Below are 16,695 nucleotides of genomic sequence, written 5' to 3' on the forward strand. Positions count from 1 at the left end.
GTCGATCCCGACAGAAATGTCTATTCGCTATTGTATCTACAATATATATTATTCTATATAGGCATCTTCTGATCTTCATCATCATCGAGTGGTGCTCCCGTTGGAGTTTGGAGATGAGACCAACTAAAGTGGTTAAATTAGCCAGCCATTAAATTAGCCAATAAGGTACAAAATTTTATGATTATTACACAATAAACCAGTGTTTAATGTCCTCTATGTACCTATATCTAAATTTCAAAGTACCTAATTCAAAGTCGGTACCTATATAGGTAGATCACATAGGAATTACCTACATTTGATTTTATTACATTGCAGTAATTGATAGTTTGTTATATACTTACATCTTAAATATATTCTACTTTACTGTGTCAATAGGTACCTCTAAGATTGCGAACATTAAAGATTTACCGTTTAACCGTAAAATGTGTCACGCGCTGTCTTAACTCTTACCTACTGTAAAATCTGATTGGGCGGAGTTCTTATACTAACAATGTATCGCCCGGAGAGTCTCAAGGAATCCTAATGCAAGGGTTCCACTTCCGGGGCCTGCTGCTCAGTAAATTGTCGAAGAAAGGGTGCCGTCCGCCGCTATTGTCAACCGATTTCAACGAATAAAACACAGTTAGCAACGTGTGGCCGATCGGCTCTTTGTAACGTTGCGCACTCCTTAATTATGTAGAACAGTGAAAGGGTCATATTTTCTATCAAATTTGTACAATGTGCATACATGGTGATGTTTTGTAAAGTATAATAGGTATTTTAATAGACAGATAGTCAAAATAGGTATATTTGATAACTAAGTAGTTATTTAGAAATGAAAGTTTATGATGTCTAACCGCATCTGTCTGTTTACCAAATCTAGAATTTTAACACTTTTATTTTATCGATTATTAATTATATTATTATCGAACATCTAAGGCCATTCCATGACAGGTTCAAGGAAGTATCATTAATAAGTTCAAGTAGGTATTAATTTTGCTAAATACAGGGCTAAGATTAAACACCCTGTATGACCTGTATCCAAAGGCATGTGGTGGCAGGGAGAGTGCATTGCTATTGTTCCTTCATGAGCTGATTACTATAATCATTGCTCACGTAATGTGGTAAATGATAAGGTACGCTGCAACATTCAAAACATATGCCTTTGTAGCTTATTCGTTCCAGTAGGTCACTCGTTCTGCCTTGTTTTGGTTAAGTAGCCCAAAGTATAGATTTTGGTATCCGCTTTTAAAGAAATATTTACTTGCCTAGTTATCTAAGGAAATAAGATAATAATATATAGATATCTATTATTTAACTCTTCAAAGGTGACGGAAAAGATGGTTTGTGATGATGTATTAATTCCCCGGTTGCTTTTTCATGGTTCATTCAGAGAAAATAAATCGTAGTAGGTAAAACAAGTGTTGTTATTTATAACTTAAATGTATTTAATAGATTTTGTAATTAGTTATTGACATAGTTCTCGCTATAGGTATGATCCACAGTAGCTAGTGCTAGCTGCTTGTCCCAGATAACCCGAGTTGATCCGAGGGCCGAGATAAAAAATGTAGCCGATAAAAATCGGTCAAGATGTTAAAATACAATTCTAACTACAAAATTTAATATTTTTTTAACAAAGACAATTGGTCAGAAATGTTAATCAACATCCACACAGTAATGTTACCGTTTAAATATTACACATACTTAATAGACACGCTCGTCAGGATCAAACGGCTCGGCTCATTATGCAGCATCAAGTGAGGACGCCGCGGTCTGTCATTACATAGAATGGAGGCAAATTGCGCACATCCAACACACTGCTGTACCGCTGATAATGCCAGTAAAAGCCTGGACCTGAATCATTTTGGCATAACGTCTATATGCTAATCAGAATTCAGGCGCCACACGAACGCGGTATTACAACCTACTTGTAGGACAAATTATGGTACAAGGTGTAACACTGCAGTGAGGGTTTTTTGCCATTATTTGTATTAAGTACATACCTCTACCAATACTTAAGGGCGTACTGTATTTATGATAATGTAATTGTCAAAAAAAATGGTTTCGTCGAAGGCTGCCATGTCTGTTTTTTATTAGTACCTACCTACACTTCTTAACATAAGTAAGTTCTTACGTGAAAATATATACCTAAGTATTCGGGTATGTTAATTTGGACAATTTATGACAGATGCAAGGATTGATAACTTAATTATTATTAATCATCGAAGTGATACGAGTATAACCAAGTATAACCGTGTCCAATAATCTACAAGTGGTGGTGGAAATAAGATAATTTAAGTATTTTTTTACTGACTTCAAAAAAAACAAAGCCTTTTATATTGGGTTCTTGAAATTCATTTATTCATCAAGTTTCGGTTTGGAAAACTTGAATTTTATTGATTTATTAAGATTATCATGTATAGAACGTATAGATCATTTTTTTTTTGTTTCCTGTATAAGTCTTAAAGGTGAAGTTTTTAAATCGCGAAGTGCCAAGGACAAAAAAGAAAAAACGGTAAGTAGGTATACGTACTAAATAATGTAGAAAACGATGTAAAAGATTAGTAGGTATAAGTAGTAGTATTAGTAGTTATAAGGTATTTCTGTAAATGCTACAAAGGGAGGGAGGGAGGAGGTAACTAGTTATGTACCCAAAGTCATATCCAGGTCTTGGGACCTCAAATGTATCCAGGTCTCCTCATATCCAGGCATACATGGCACCGCAAATTGCAATTGCGAAGGCATTTGCGGAGGCATTTGCGAAGGCATTTGCGAAGGCATTTGCGAAGGCATTTGCGAAGGCATTTGCGAAGGCATTTGCGAATGCATTTGCGAAGACATTTGCGAAGGCATTTGCGAAGGCATTTGCGAAGGCATTTGCGAAGGCATTTGCGTAGGCATTTGCGAAGGCATTTGCGTAGTCATTTGCGTAGGTATTTGCGTAGTCATTTGCGGAGGCATTTGCGAAGGCATTTGCGAAGGCATTTGCGAAGGCATTTGCGAAGGCATTTGCGTAGGCATTTGCGAAGGCATTTGCGAAGGCATTTGCGAAGGCATTTGCGTAGGCATTTGCGTAGGCATTTGCGACGGCATTTGCGTAGGCATTTGCGAAGGCATTTGCGAAGGCATATGCGAAGGCATTTGCGAAGGCATTTGGGAAGGTATTTGCGTAGGAATTTGCGAAGGCATTTGCGAAGGCATTTGCGAAGGCATTTGCGAAGGCATTTGCGAAGGCATTTGCGAAGGCATTTGCGAAGGCATTTGCGAAGGCATTTGCGAAGGCATTTGCGTAGGTATTTGCGAAGGCATTTGCGTAATCATTTGCGTAGGCATTTGCGTAGGCATTTGCGTAGGCATTTGCGAAGGCATTTGTGAAGGCATTTGCGAAGGCATTTGCGAAGGCATTTGCGAAGGCATTTGCGAAGGCATTTGCGAAGGCATTTGCGAAGGCATTTGCTTAAGCATTTGCGTGTAAGTCAGTCAATTTAGAGGTAGGTAAATTATAGATAATACTAATTTAAAAGGTCGCATTTTCTGTGTCGACTTTCGAGAATCGATTGTGAATTTTCTTACGGATATTAAGCTTAGTAGTTAGTACAGAGATAATTCAATTTTTAGATTTGGTTAGGTACCTTCCGGGTCAAAGCCTGCCCCACCGTAGCTACGCCCATGTGGATATTGCTAAGTCAAGGAGGATGTATAGATTTCGGAAACTAGGTGCAAGATATAGGTACCTATATTATCTGACCATTTTACATAATGTAAATGAAAATCGTCCTCAAGAGACATCTTAGAATAGACATATTCTATCCACTTTTTCCGTCTTACTCCTGAAACAAATGTAGAACTGTAGAGAATATGAAGTGTATTTGTAAATCACAAACAAATTGATGAAAAAAGTTGTAAACATAAACTATTTACTTATAAGTATGTTATTTAATTGTTCCTTTATTAAAAATTTTAAAATAAAAGACACGCGGTAGAGCAAAGTAGGTATGTTTAATTTAATTTAAAAGGGGCATGATTGAATGTTAACAATGTATCATAATTTAATCAGAAATCAGAACAATGTAATACCTACATAAATAGATAGGAAGATAAGTACATATAGGCTTTAATAATAACTGACAAAAGTAGTCGCATCATAAACTGCAGCACGCCCACTATGGTGCACTTTAGGTACCTTATATGCATATTAGGTACCTAAAGTATCTAATATGCATTGACATCAGAAAATGACTTTTAATTGCTTCCAATTGGCGTGCAGCGTAATCATTGGTCCAGTGTGCACTGAGCGTAACTGTTCACCGTAATTAATGTATGTATTCTGGATTTACTTGATTTATGACGACTTTACTGTCTATTTAGAACTACATAGTATTAAACTGATTGTAAGTGGGTACCTCATACGAAGGTATGTAGTATGTACCTACCATAATCTAGTACCTAAGCGAAGTTAGGTGTTGAGTTCCATAATATAACAAGGTATCTACCTACCTACCTACTTGCCTACTGAGAAGCCTGTAGAGAAAGGTAACATGCCTGAAACTTTACTTATCTTATAAACTGGAAATATTTGCTTTGGATAAACCCAAAACTAGTTTACCAAGTTGAGCTTTTCAAATTCGATTAGGAGTACAGTAAAGATAATATCTAAAGGTTGTAGGTACCGATCCACTTTGCTTTTATTATATTATAATACTCGCTTGTTATCCTATACATTATTGGAACATTGATATTTTTACATCGATGATAGTCCTATAACCGCTTCAGACGCAAATGATTATTTTGATTGCGTTTAATTTGCATATGGGCGGCGGAGTGTTGGCCGCGGGCTAGTGCCGCCCGCCGTCCGACGATACCTGTACTTTTCTGTAATGTTTTCGCCATTTCCAACAAAATTCCCAACAAATAATATAATTTCGGTTCATCATGGTTATTACGAAGAAGCGTCCGTAGTCTCCGTAGCACCGTAATCGATGCTCGATGCTTAAATTCTTGATAACTCCGAGTAATCAACATAGAAACTGGCTCGGCAGGCTTAATGGTCCGATATCTTCAATTACAGGTAATATCGGGGATTTAAACGTTCTTAGGGAGCTGAATGGCTGGTTCTGCGGAGTGAGACTGCTTATTTAGATGTTTCGTTTTCCGCAACTTTAAGTAGCAAAAAGGTATGGCTATTTAGTGCGTGATTTAACTGAAAGAGTGGGTAGTCTACCCACAGGCATTCAGAAATTGTATCAGATAGGTTTTATGCTCTGCTATAATAGTAGGTACCGTAATTAGGTATAAAATCGTAGATATCATAAAAATGTAAGTACCTCAATTACTTTAGCTTACTAATTCATACCCAAATAGGTGTCTATTTTAAATGGGCCTACTAAGGTGTTAGTTAACTTAAAAAAAAGACATTTCAGCTCTACTAAAGGCGATTACTGAAGAAAACATTTGAAATTGAAATAAAATATATGGAAACTACTGTGCGGCGCACGCGCATTGGCGCGACTGCCTCCAATCAGAGTACGAGGACACGCCCACATCTATAAACTCTACATGTATTTATACTGGTTTTCCGTACCTCTGTATGCCATGTGAAGTGATATTAACATAAAGATTCACTCACTGTATTGGAAATGAAGGTCTTGAAGGTAACTTTTGTTATTGGGTGTATATTTTTCTCTCCATCGTAATACGTAGATAATATGATATGATTAGTAGGTAGATAGGTAGGTATAATAGAGCTGTGCAATCAGTTTAAGATTGAATCTGAGAATAATCATTAAAGTATAAATAATAATATTAAACAAAAACGAAGTGCTTAAGAAGAACATTACACATGCGATATCTATAAGTTGCATTTTGTATTACTTTCTAAAACATTCAAGCCAAAGTTTATGACCCAAAGAAGATAAAGCTTCTAATTTAAAAAAACTTAGATACTTTGGTAAGCTTTAATACCTACTAAAACTATGAATATGATCAATTCTATTATGCTGAATGCTAAGCTGGATATCTTTTATTATATGCAAAATTGTTGTAATAAGTAGGTAGGTAGATAGGTACCTACGTAGGTACTGGTCTCTACTCTAAGCTCTACATAATAGGTACCTAATACTATTTGTATCTAACGTGGTTTCGGTTGCACATTATTGTTGTTCTAAGAAAAAATTAAATCATCAGAATGCTTTGCTATTTTTGTAGACTACTAACATGCTTTATAAACGCTTTCCCTTTCAAAAGAAAGTCCGGTCTATTTCCAATTTTCTATTTTTCACAACTTATTAACACAACAACTTATCTTATATATACCTATAAAAATGAATCGCAAAATGTGTTGGTAAGCGCATAACTCGAGAACGGCTGAACCGATTTCGATAATTCTTTTTTTATTATATTCCTTGCAGTACGAGGATAGTTCTTATGGAGAGAAAACGTAAACATGTACTGTAGGTAATATAGCAAATCAAAGTTCAATCAACGTTCAGTACCTAGGTATAATGTACATCAGTTACGAGTATGTAGGTAGGTACTTTAATCAAACGAATTTCTTCGTTGTATGATATCTTAAGTAGTGAATTTACAAGCTTTATGATAAAGAGAGAAATAATTTTAAAACTTTCTTCATGAAGATGTGATTATCCGATGTCCACTCCTGCCATTATTACAGTTAAGCTTCAAAGATATTTAGACTATAACTCACGGCTATAGTTCTCGAGGTTTTCAACGGTATCAAAGCGAGATTGTCCAGACCTAATAACATAATCAGACCCTCCGGCCTTTGGTCCTACGGTCTCTGTGATAACAGTGTTTTGAAATAAAGCGGAAAGCTCAGCAGAGACCGGCCAGTGATTGTGGCAAATCGATTTGTTACCCCCGGCGTGGAATAAGTGCACCTGACTGTTTTGAATAAAATAATCTGTGCAATGATTTTCACAGCTTTATCACTTGTAATTATTGTGTCGAATTAGCACTGGTGCATACAGTTTTTGTTTAATTAAATAGATTAGTAAAATATAATATAACGTATCTACCTACATCTAACGCGCATATTTAAATTTGTAGTATATTCAAGCGCGGATCCAGGGGGGGGGTCATGGGGTCATGACCCCCCCCTGGGCTAGGTCCACGACCTAAGTGGACCACTAATTTAATATTATCTTTTTTATATTTACAACTTAATACTGTTCAACATGATGTTTTTATTGACTTTTAAGACATAAAAGTAATATAAAACAATTAGGTAAATCAATTACAAACGAAAGAGAATATAACAAAAATTAGAGGAAAAGTTAATTAGGGTCGACCTGTGGTCGTGATTCAAGGGCAAAAAACAGGTTTATCGATATTTGAAAAAACCTATAACTGCGGAATAAAGTTATAGTAGGTTATTAATTTTTTTACTACAGCTTTTGCACACTTTTCACACAAAACCTCCTTGTAGGTTTTGATTCCCTTGCAAGTAGTTGCGAGTTACAGAATATGAGGCTCTATTTGCTTTTTCTTCAGATTGCGTTGACATAGAATTTGAATTAAATAACAGATTTAAGTTATTATAGACCTGAGTTCTGATGTGAATATCAATTTAATACATGTAGACCTTCATGAGTAAAGGGATTGTAAGTTTAAAATTATTAAAAAAAAAAATATTTTTATTTAATTTAATTAAATAATTTGGGTTTTTGCAGTTATTCCTACATCTGTGCTAAAAGACGATACTTTTTAACTCAATTTCAAGACTTTGTGTTTACGGGACAGGGTGCTCCCTGCAGGTATCCTTTGCTAATGTCGAAATCCTACGGTCTACGGTCCCTTGATGCTGTGAAAAATTCAAACGTATAAGCCAATGCAATCAAAAGATGCAGCTGTAAATGCTGAAATTTTTCGCAAAATTCGACACTCCCTAGGAAATCAAAGCCTACAGGGTAGTTCCCGAGTACACAGAGTCATAAAATGTAGTACAATGTACCATCTTATAACGCAGACTAGCTAGCCCGCGGCTTCGCCCGCTTTGTCTAAAACCTTATAAATTATATACTATTCCTCTTGAATCACTCTATCTTTAAAAAAACCGCATAAAAATTCGTTGCGTAGTTTTAAAGATTTAATCATACAAAGGGACATAGGCACAGAGAAAACGACTTTGTTTACTAATTGCGAAAAACATGAATTTTTACTTAGATTATTTTTATTATAAAAAAAATATTAAAAAAAAATTTAAACTTATAACCCTGTTACTCATGAACGCTTACATGTATTAAATTGATATTCATGCCAAAAACTCAAGTCTATGATACCTTTAAAGCTATAATAAAATCAAACTTCTATGTCAACGAATCAGAAGATACAGCCGTAAATGCCGAAAAATTTCGCAAATTTCGACATTCGCAAGGGTATCAAAACTCAAAACCTACAGGGTACTTTCCGTAAACTCAGAATCTTGAAATTCGGTACGAAATAACATCTTATAAGCTATAAGATGTTATTTCGTACCGAATTTCAAGATTCTGAGTTTACGGAAAGTACCCTGTAGGTTTTGAGTTTTGATACCCTTGCGAATGTCGAAATTTGCGAAATATACTATAAGTTATAGTACAGATACAGGAATAATTGCAAAAAATATATATGTTTTAATTAAATATATCTTGAAAAATTTTCAAGTTTGTCTGCCTGTCAAGACCCTTTTTCTCAGGAACGCGTGGAGGTATCAATCTAAAATTTATACCGAATAATCAAATCTACGGTTCCTTAAAGCTGTGAAAAAATCAAACTTATAAGCCAACGCAATCAAAAGATGCAGCCGTTTATGCTGAAAATTATCGCAAATTTCGACATTATCGGCAAGGGAATCAAAACCTATATTGTAGTACTTCCCGTGAACACGAGTCTTGAAATTTGTTGAAAGCAATGTAAGCACAGATGGATGAAAAATTGCTAAATAAATAATAAATAAATAATAATAAATAAAATTCATTTAATTCAGGCCACATAGCCCATAAAGTGTGGCCACATAGCTAAAACATACATTTCATGCTTATCAACATTCTCAAGTGTCGCCAGGAATCAAAACCTACAGGGTACTTCCCGTGAACACAGAATCTTGATATTTTGTAGAAAGTTACGTCTTATATTACACAGATAAAGGAAAATTTGCAAAAAGCATAAATTTCAAATTAAAAATGTTTGTACGGAACTCTTGGTTCGCGAATCCGACTCGCACTTGACCGTTTTTTTTTTTAATCTACGTATCAATTAAATTATCAAAATATAGCTTTTGTAAATTGACCACGACTATGTGACCCCCCCCCTGGCACTAAAGCTGGATCCGCCCTTGAGTATATTAGTCATATTAGTGAGGGTAGACACAAATAATGTCACCGATCATGTGTCAGTTTTGTTGCCGGTGAATAAAAGTGATTGCATCATCCTTGTGTTTCAATCTAAATTAAGCCTCAAATACCATAATTGGCGACGAGGAAATAGTAATTCACACGTGAAAAAGTGCAAAGAATACAGTGAAATATGTCGTTTGTTGGAAATGCGTCATTTGGCAGCAATCTCACGTTCGACCACCGCGCGCAAGAATGGAGTATATTCATTAGTCGTTTTAAGCAGTATTGCACGGCTAACAGCATTGATGACAATTCAGACAAAGCCGGGGTGAAGCGCCGCGCGTTGTTGTTGACAGCGTTGGTAGAAGACACTTATCGCGTCGCTAAAGATTTAGTATTTCCTTCGGATTTAGAAAACATCGAGTACGCTACACTCATACAGAAGTTAAACGATCATTTTATCTCGAAGAGAAGTACTTTTGCTGAAAGATATTTGTTTTATAAGGCTGAACAAAGACCGGGGGAAGATTTAACTGAATGGGCGGCGCGAGTACGACATTTAGCGCAACATTGTGGCTTTAAGAGCGAATTGGACACAGCACTACGTGATAGATTCGTATTGGGTCTAGTAAATGCCAAAGAAAAAGAAAAGTTATTCGCGGAGAATATCGATAATTTGTCTTTCAACAAGGCGTTGGAGATGGCATTAAGCGTGCAGTGTGCCCGCTTGGCATTGCAAAGTGCTGATTCGGCATCATCGGCGAGTTTGCAGCCGGGAGTCGAACGCGGTCCGGTTGGTGTGTTCGCCGTCCGTCCCGGCGCCCCCGGGAGGGCGGCCCGGGGCTCCAACTTCAGTGAGAAAGTGTTATGTGTAGTGTGCGGTGGTAAAGGCCATTCAAAAGAGCAGTGTCGTTTTAAAAGTTATAATTGTAATAAGTGCGGTAAACAAGGGCATTTACAACGAGTTTGTAACGTTAATGTTAAGCGTAATAATTATGTAGAAATGCACGGCGAGGACTCTGAAGTTGGTGAGTTATTTAATATTAAATGTTTAAATGGAGAACCTATGCGTCTTTCGGTATTGTTGGATTCGATAAAGTTTATTTGTGAAATCGACAGCGGTAGTGCAGTATCCGTTTTGCCATATCTTATTTATGAAATATATTTTAAACGTAAACGGTTGTTACAACCGAGTAGTGTGGTGTTTAATTGTTATAACGGGACTAGAATTAACCCATTAGGTTATATTTGTATGAACGTTACCTATGATAATATCGTTAAACCGATTAAATTTTTTATTGTTAATACACACAAAAACCAACCGATACTTTTAGGCCGTGATTTTATTTCTATTTTTAGTTTGGAGTTTATTAGTTCGTGTAACTACAACAGTTTAGAATCAAACGGACTTGCAGATAATATTTTAAATAAATATTCTGTACTTTTTAGTGATACCTTAGGTACGTTTAATAAATATAAAGTGACTTTAAAAATCAAACCTGGGAGTCAATTGAAATTTTTTAAACCTAGACCGGTGCCGATTCCATTGAAAACTAAAGTGGAGGCGGAATTAAATCGTTTACTTGATTTAGGTATTTTGGAAAGGGTTGATTACTCTGATTTTGCAACACCTATCGTTCCCGTTTTAAAACCCGACGGTAATATAAGAATTTGTGGGGATTTTTCAGTAACTTTAAACAAAGTGTTGTATATCGATAATTATCCTCTGCCTAGGATCGAAGATATTTTTTCTAAATTACACGGAGGTTTAGAATTTTCTAAGCTAGATCTTTCTAGGGCTTACAATCAATTATTATTAGATAATTCCAAAGAATTGACATGTATCAACACTCATTTGGGTCTCTTTCGATACAATAGACTGGTTTTTGGTTTATCGAATGCTCCGTGCATTTTTCAGCGTACTATGGATCAGTTATTGGTGGGTATTGAGGGAGTTTGCGTCTTTTTGGATGATATTTTGATAACGGGTCCTACAAAAGCATTGCATTTGCAGAGATTGGAGTTGGTTTTGAGTAGATTGCAGGATGCGGGTTTACGTGTAAAACGAGAAAAATGTAAATTATTTCAGACGTCTATCGAATATCTCGGTTTCATCATAGATAAAAACGGTCTACATAAATCGAAACAAAAGGTTGAAGCTATTGTAAATGCAAGTTGCCCAAAGAATGTTAGTGAGTTGAAATCTTTTCTAGGTATGGTAAATTATTATAGATGTTTCATACCAAACACGTCGAGTGTTTTGGATCCGTTACATCTGTTACTAAAAAAAGATACAAAATGGTTTTGGGGCCGTGAACAGAATGAGGCGTTTTGTAGAATTAAACAAGAATTATCATCGGATCGGGTGCTGGCCCACTTCGACCCCGAGCTGTGTACGATAGTGACGGCGGATGCGGGGCCGGCGGGGCTGGGCGCCGTGCTGGCACAGCGGCAGCCGGACGGCGCTGAGCGGGTCGTGGCGTATGCGTCGCGGTCGTTGTCGCCCGCGGAGCGTAATTATGCGCAGATTCAGAAAGAGGCATCTGCTATAGTTTTTGCAATAAAAAAATTCCATCATTATTTGTACGGTCGTACTGTTCCTTTCACTTTACGAACTGATCATAAGCCTTTGTTGTCGATATTTGCATCAAAAAAGGGTATTCCCGAACTCGCTGCGAACCGTTTGCAGCGTTACGCGTTGTTTTTATCGGCATACAATTTTAATATCGAATATATTAAAAGCAATAACAATGTTGCAGATTTTTTGTCTCGATCGGTTCTAGAAACTCCGTCTGAATCTGAATGTGATTTAAATACAACCGACTCGTGTTCATACGTTAATTTTATTGCGAATTTATTTTTAAAACCTATATCTTTTAACGAAATTAAGAGCGCCACTGAAAATGATAATATTTTCCTTAAAATTATAAATTTCATTAAGCACGGTTGGCCTAAAAAGCTTGCGGATGTAGATTTAAAACCGTATTTTATGTGTAGAAATGAACTTTCATATGAAGATGGTTGCATTATGCGCGGCCATAAAATTGTAATTCCTACCATTTTACGTGAACGTTTATTGAATGAATTGCATAGTTCTCATTTTGGAATCGTTAAAACTAAGAATGAAGCGCGCACTCGTATGTGGTGGCCTAACATCGACAAGCATATTGAGCAGAAAATTGGTTCATGTAGTATTTGCAATGTTTTTCGTAGCAGCCCCCCGCGCGCGCCCCTCGCTCATTGGTCCTACCCCGAGCGTCCTTGGGAGCGCATTCATTTAGATATGTTTTCGTTGAACAATAAAATTTTTTTAGTAGCAGTTGATGCATATTCTAAATGGGTAGAATGTTTTATTATGTCAACGACAGATAGTGAAGCTGTGGTATTGAGAGTCAGTGAAATGTTTAGTAGATTTGGTTTAGTTAAAGTTATAGTGACGGATAATGGAACTAATTTTTGTTCAGCTTATTTTGAAAATTTTTGTCAACGCAATGGAGTAAAACATGTAACGATTGCACCGTACCACCCAGCGTCTAACGGTCAGGCCGAAAATACTGTGAAAACATTTAAACGCAGCATTCAGGTGATTTTAAACGAAGGCAGCTCCAAAATGTTGGTTGATAAATTATACGAATATTTATTTAATTATAGAAATTCGGCTCACTGCACTACCGGTGTCTCTCCCGCAGAGTTGATGTTTGGCCGTAAGTTACGTTGCCGTTTAGATTTACTTTGTGAACGTAGTACGGTGGCTGGTGGCAATTCACCAACCTCAGAGTCTTTGTCAAGTGTTGTTATGGATAATGTTAATGCTAAACAGATTTCACAAAGTAACGCCTATGGGGGTCATCGTAAAATTATATTTAAAACCGGAGATGAAGTTTTGTTTAAACACTATTATAAAAATGGAACCAAACATACATATAAATTTGGTATAATTAAAAAAAACATTGGCTCAAGGATGTATTTGGTTTATGTACCGGAACAAAATGTCTACGTTCGCAAACATATAGATCAAATTTTGATTTATAAGGGTTCTAAAAAATACAATGAACATGTGTCTGATGATGTGAGTTGCTTCGGGGACTACACTACTAATGGGGTGACTGAATCTTCAGTTCCTGTGGATACGGAACAAGATTCACCGCAATTGCAGGGGGTTCCTCATGACTCAAACGTCTTGTCATCGCCAGCTCCTCAACAAGAGCAGGTAGAGGAGGAGAGGAGTGAATCGGTACCAGTTGGCTCAGATTCTGAAGGAAGTTCTGTCGCTACTGGCGTGAGTTCTCCTTCCGCCCCTATAGACCCTCGGAGTGACGATCAGTTGACACCTCGTAGATATCCCTTGCGTATACGTAAAAAACGTAAAATTTTGTAATACCTAGTCATTAAGTTGTAACTAAAGGTGGAGGGATTGTAGTATATTAGTCATATTAGTGAGGGTAGACACAAATAATGTCACCGATCATGTGTCAGTTTTGTTGCCGGTGAATAAAAGTGATTGCATCATCCTTGTGTTTCAATCTAAATTAAGCCTCAAATACCATAAAATTATACCATCGAGATTTTCCCAAAGTTCTTGTTATTCTACTTGTCATGCCATATTATTTTTTCATTTTCCATGAAAGTCGGTATGATGAATTTAATAAACCTTTGGATGATTAAATTCAAAAGGAAAGAGATGAGTAGTGAACTTAGAAGTGTTAGAATCGACAAATAAATTGGTGTTGGGTGCCCGTTTATTAATGGGAATAAAGGAATGACTACAGGAAAAGAGGAAAAGACTGAGGTGTTTCGGTACGTACCTACGAAATACATTTTCATTGATATGGTTTTATTTCACGCCGATCTTCTGGGATTGTGTGGTAGCTGAAAGTAGGTAGTTTTCCTTAAACGAGAAGAAAAGTTTGGGGATAAATGAATAAGCTTAATCATGATTTTGAGGGAATCATTTGACCATCGTCTTAGTGTTAGTGATAGAAAATACATAGGTAGGTACCTAAGGATTTGAATTTACTTCAATAAAACCTTTCTTATGCAAATTTTTTTCTGGACTAATTTTGTAATAGCTACTTTTATTTTCTCTTAAATGTTTGATAGTTAGGTACCTACATAATTATTTACTGTTTGTGAAAGTAATAATAACGAAACATTACAAATGTTTTATCACACCATAGCAATCGAATAAAACAAAAGAATTTTAATTTCAAAAAACAAACTGTATAATTTTTCTGCCACGTATCTATTATGTCGGGCTTATTACTTAAATGTTGGCTACTGCAGCCAATGATAAGTTATGTAACGTATTCAATGAATAGCTGTCACATTTCCCAACGGCAGTGTTTTGTTTATGAAAAATGCAAATTTCACACCGCTTGCAAACAATACCTAGTGGTCGAGGCATAGGAGTTAGCTTCTAGTAATAGGCCATAATGGCTTTTGATTTTCCACGTTGCATTGCGGTAAGTTTTTTAATGTTCTGGTGTTTTCTATGCATAATAGCGGCGAGATTATAGGCTTGGTGTTTGCAGTGATAGCTGTGTTTGTGCCATCGGTTACGGGAATGTATTAACAAAAGATGCAGTTTTATTGAGGTTAGCGGCAGTGGGTAGGTACTCGCTTTTGTCATTTTCCACTCGGAAAATCACAAAGAACCGTTGTGCATACATAATGGTTTCAATGGATATTTGTTTCGGAATAATAAAGTTTTAGTTACTTATGGGTTTGAGTTTTATTTATAGCTAAACGGAATACGATATTCAGAAATAATGTCCATACCCAACAATTAGCTCTACATTATCTTATTACCTTGTAAATTAGGTAGTAGGTACCTTGTTTTGCCACATAGCTTTATCTACTTACCTGCATCAAATTTGTACTTTTTCCATGTTCTCTATATTTCATCTTTATTCATGCTGCGTTACTATTAGATATATTGTGATAATACAAATACCTACCTAAGTAGGTAATTAAACATTATTTTGTAGTTGAATATAGGCACATTCTTTACTTTTTTTCGTATTGTATATAAACACAAAAATTGATGACTCTTTGTCCTCCTGGTCGAATCTCACCGCTGGCGTTCCACAGGGCGGCATCCTCTCTCCTCTTCTTTTCGCTATTTATATCAACAACATAACAAAAGACATTTTATCACAGCATCACATATACGCAGACGACCTTCAAATATACACTCAAGCTCCTATCTCTGATCTCTCATCGGCTATTTCCACCACAAACACTGACTTGGCCACAATAGTAAGTTGGAGTAAACAGCATGGTTTACATGTGAATCCAATAAAAACACAATCAATAATTGTCGGTAGTTCACAATACATCCAAAAATTAGATTGGGAAAATCTGCCGCCAATAGCTGTTGATGGTGTTGTGGTACCGTACAGTAAGAATGTTAAAAATTTAGGTCTCTGCATTGATCGTTCTCTGTCTTGGAATGAACAGGTAAAGCAGGTCAGTAAGAAAATATATGCCGCATCACATAAACGAATTCGTAACTTTCTTCCAATCCCGACTAAAATTTTGCTGGCTCAATCCCTCCTTCTCCCTATCCTAGATTATGCCGATGTATCCTATCCTGATCTCACCGAACTTCTATTGGATAAGCTCGAGCGATTTCAAAATCTATGCATTAGATTTATATTTGGGTTACGCAAATACGACCATGTATCCGGTTATCGTGCTAGACTCGGATGGCTCCCTATCAGATTACGCCGGGATACTCACATACTCCATTTGCTTTACAAAGTTTTGTTTTATCGTAACACTCCCTCATATCTCAAAGATAAATTTCAGTATTTATGTACTCACGGACTGAACCTGCGCTCTCATGAAACTCTATCTCTATGTATTCCTACACACAAATCTTTCTTCAATTCTTCATTTACTGTGAAAGCTATTAAACTGTGGAATGATCTCCCTGTCACAATTAGAAAAGCTCAAACTTTCGAGACTTTCAAACGTTTACTGAATAAACATTACATTAAAAAGTGATAACTTATTGTATTTAGGTACCTATATATTTTTAATACGATATTTATTTAATATATGCTTAATGTATATATGTATGTGTGTATGTATGTTTTTATTTATAATAATTTTTATGTACTTATGTATGTGTATGTTAATGTAGGTATATTGTTTTTTTTTTTTTTTTTTGAATTTGTTTTTTAATTACCAATCTAATACAGCTTTACCACCACCCTCTGTCATGATTTTGGTTTTTTATCTTGTGTTTGGTTGCCTGGAAGAGATGGCTACTAAAGCCATAAGGCCGCCATTTGTGCATGTCTCTCTTCTGTATATGTATGTCTTTTCCTGTTTGTAATGGTGTACAATAAAGCGTTTTCATTCATTCATTCATTCATTC

The 16,695-nt window shown here is 36.1% G+C and overlaps 1 protein-coding gene across 1 annotated transcript; it reads left to right on the forward strand.

Annotated features, from left to right (window-relative positions):
• Positions 1–9,318: 9,318 nt before the first annotated feature.
• LOC123691376 lies at positions 9,319–13,854 on the forward strand. The gene is made up of 2 exons (XM_045635730.1): positions 9,319–10,339; positions 13,132–13,854. Exons 1-2 carry the CDS (start codon positions 9,502–9,504, stop codon positions 13,143–13,145), a joined length of 852 nt encoding a protein of 283 aa, XP_045491686.1. The 5' UTR covers positions 9,319–9,501; the 3' UTR covers positions 13,146–13,854.
• Positions 13,855–16,695: the final 2,841 nt, after the last annotated feature.

Source organism: Colias croceus, chromosome 4 (assembly GCF_905220415.1).
Source record: "Colias croceus chromosome 4, ilColCroc2.1".
NCBI lineage: Eukaryota > Metazoa > Arthropoda > Insecta > Lepidoptera > Pieridae > Colias > Colias croceus.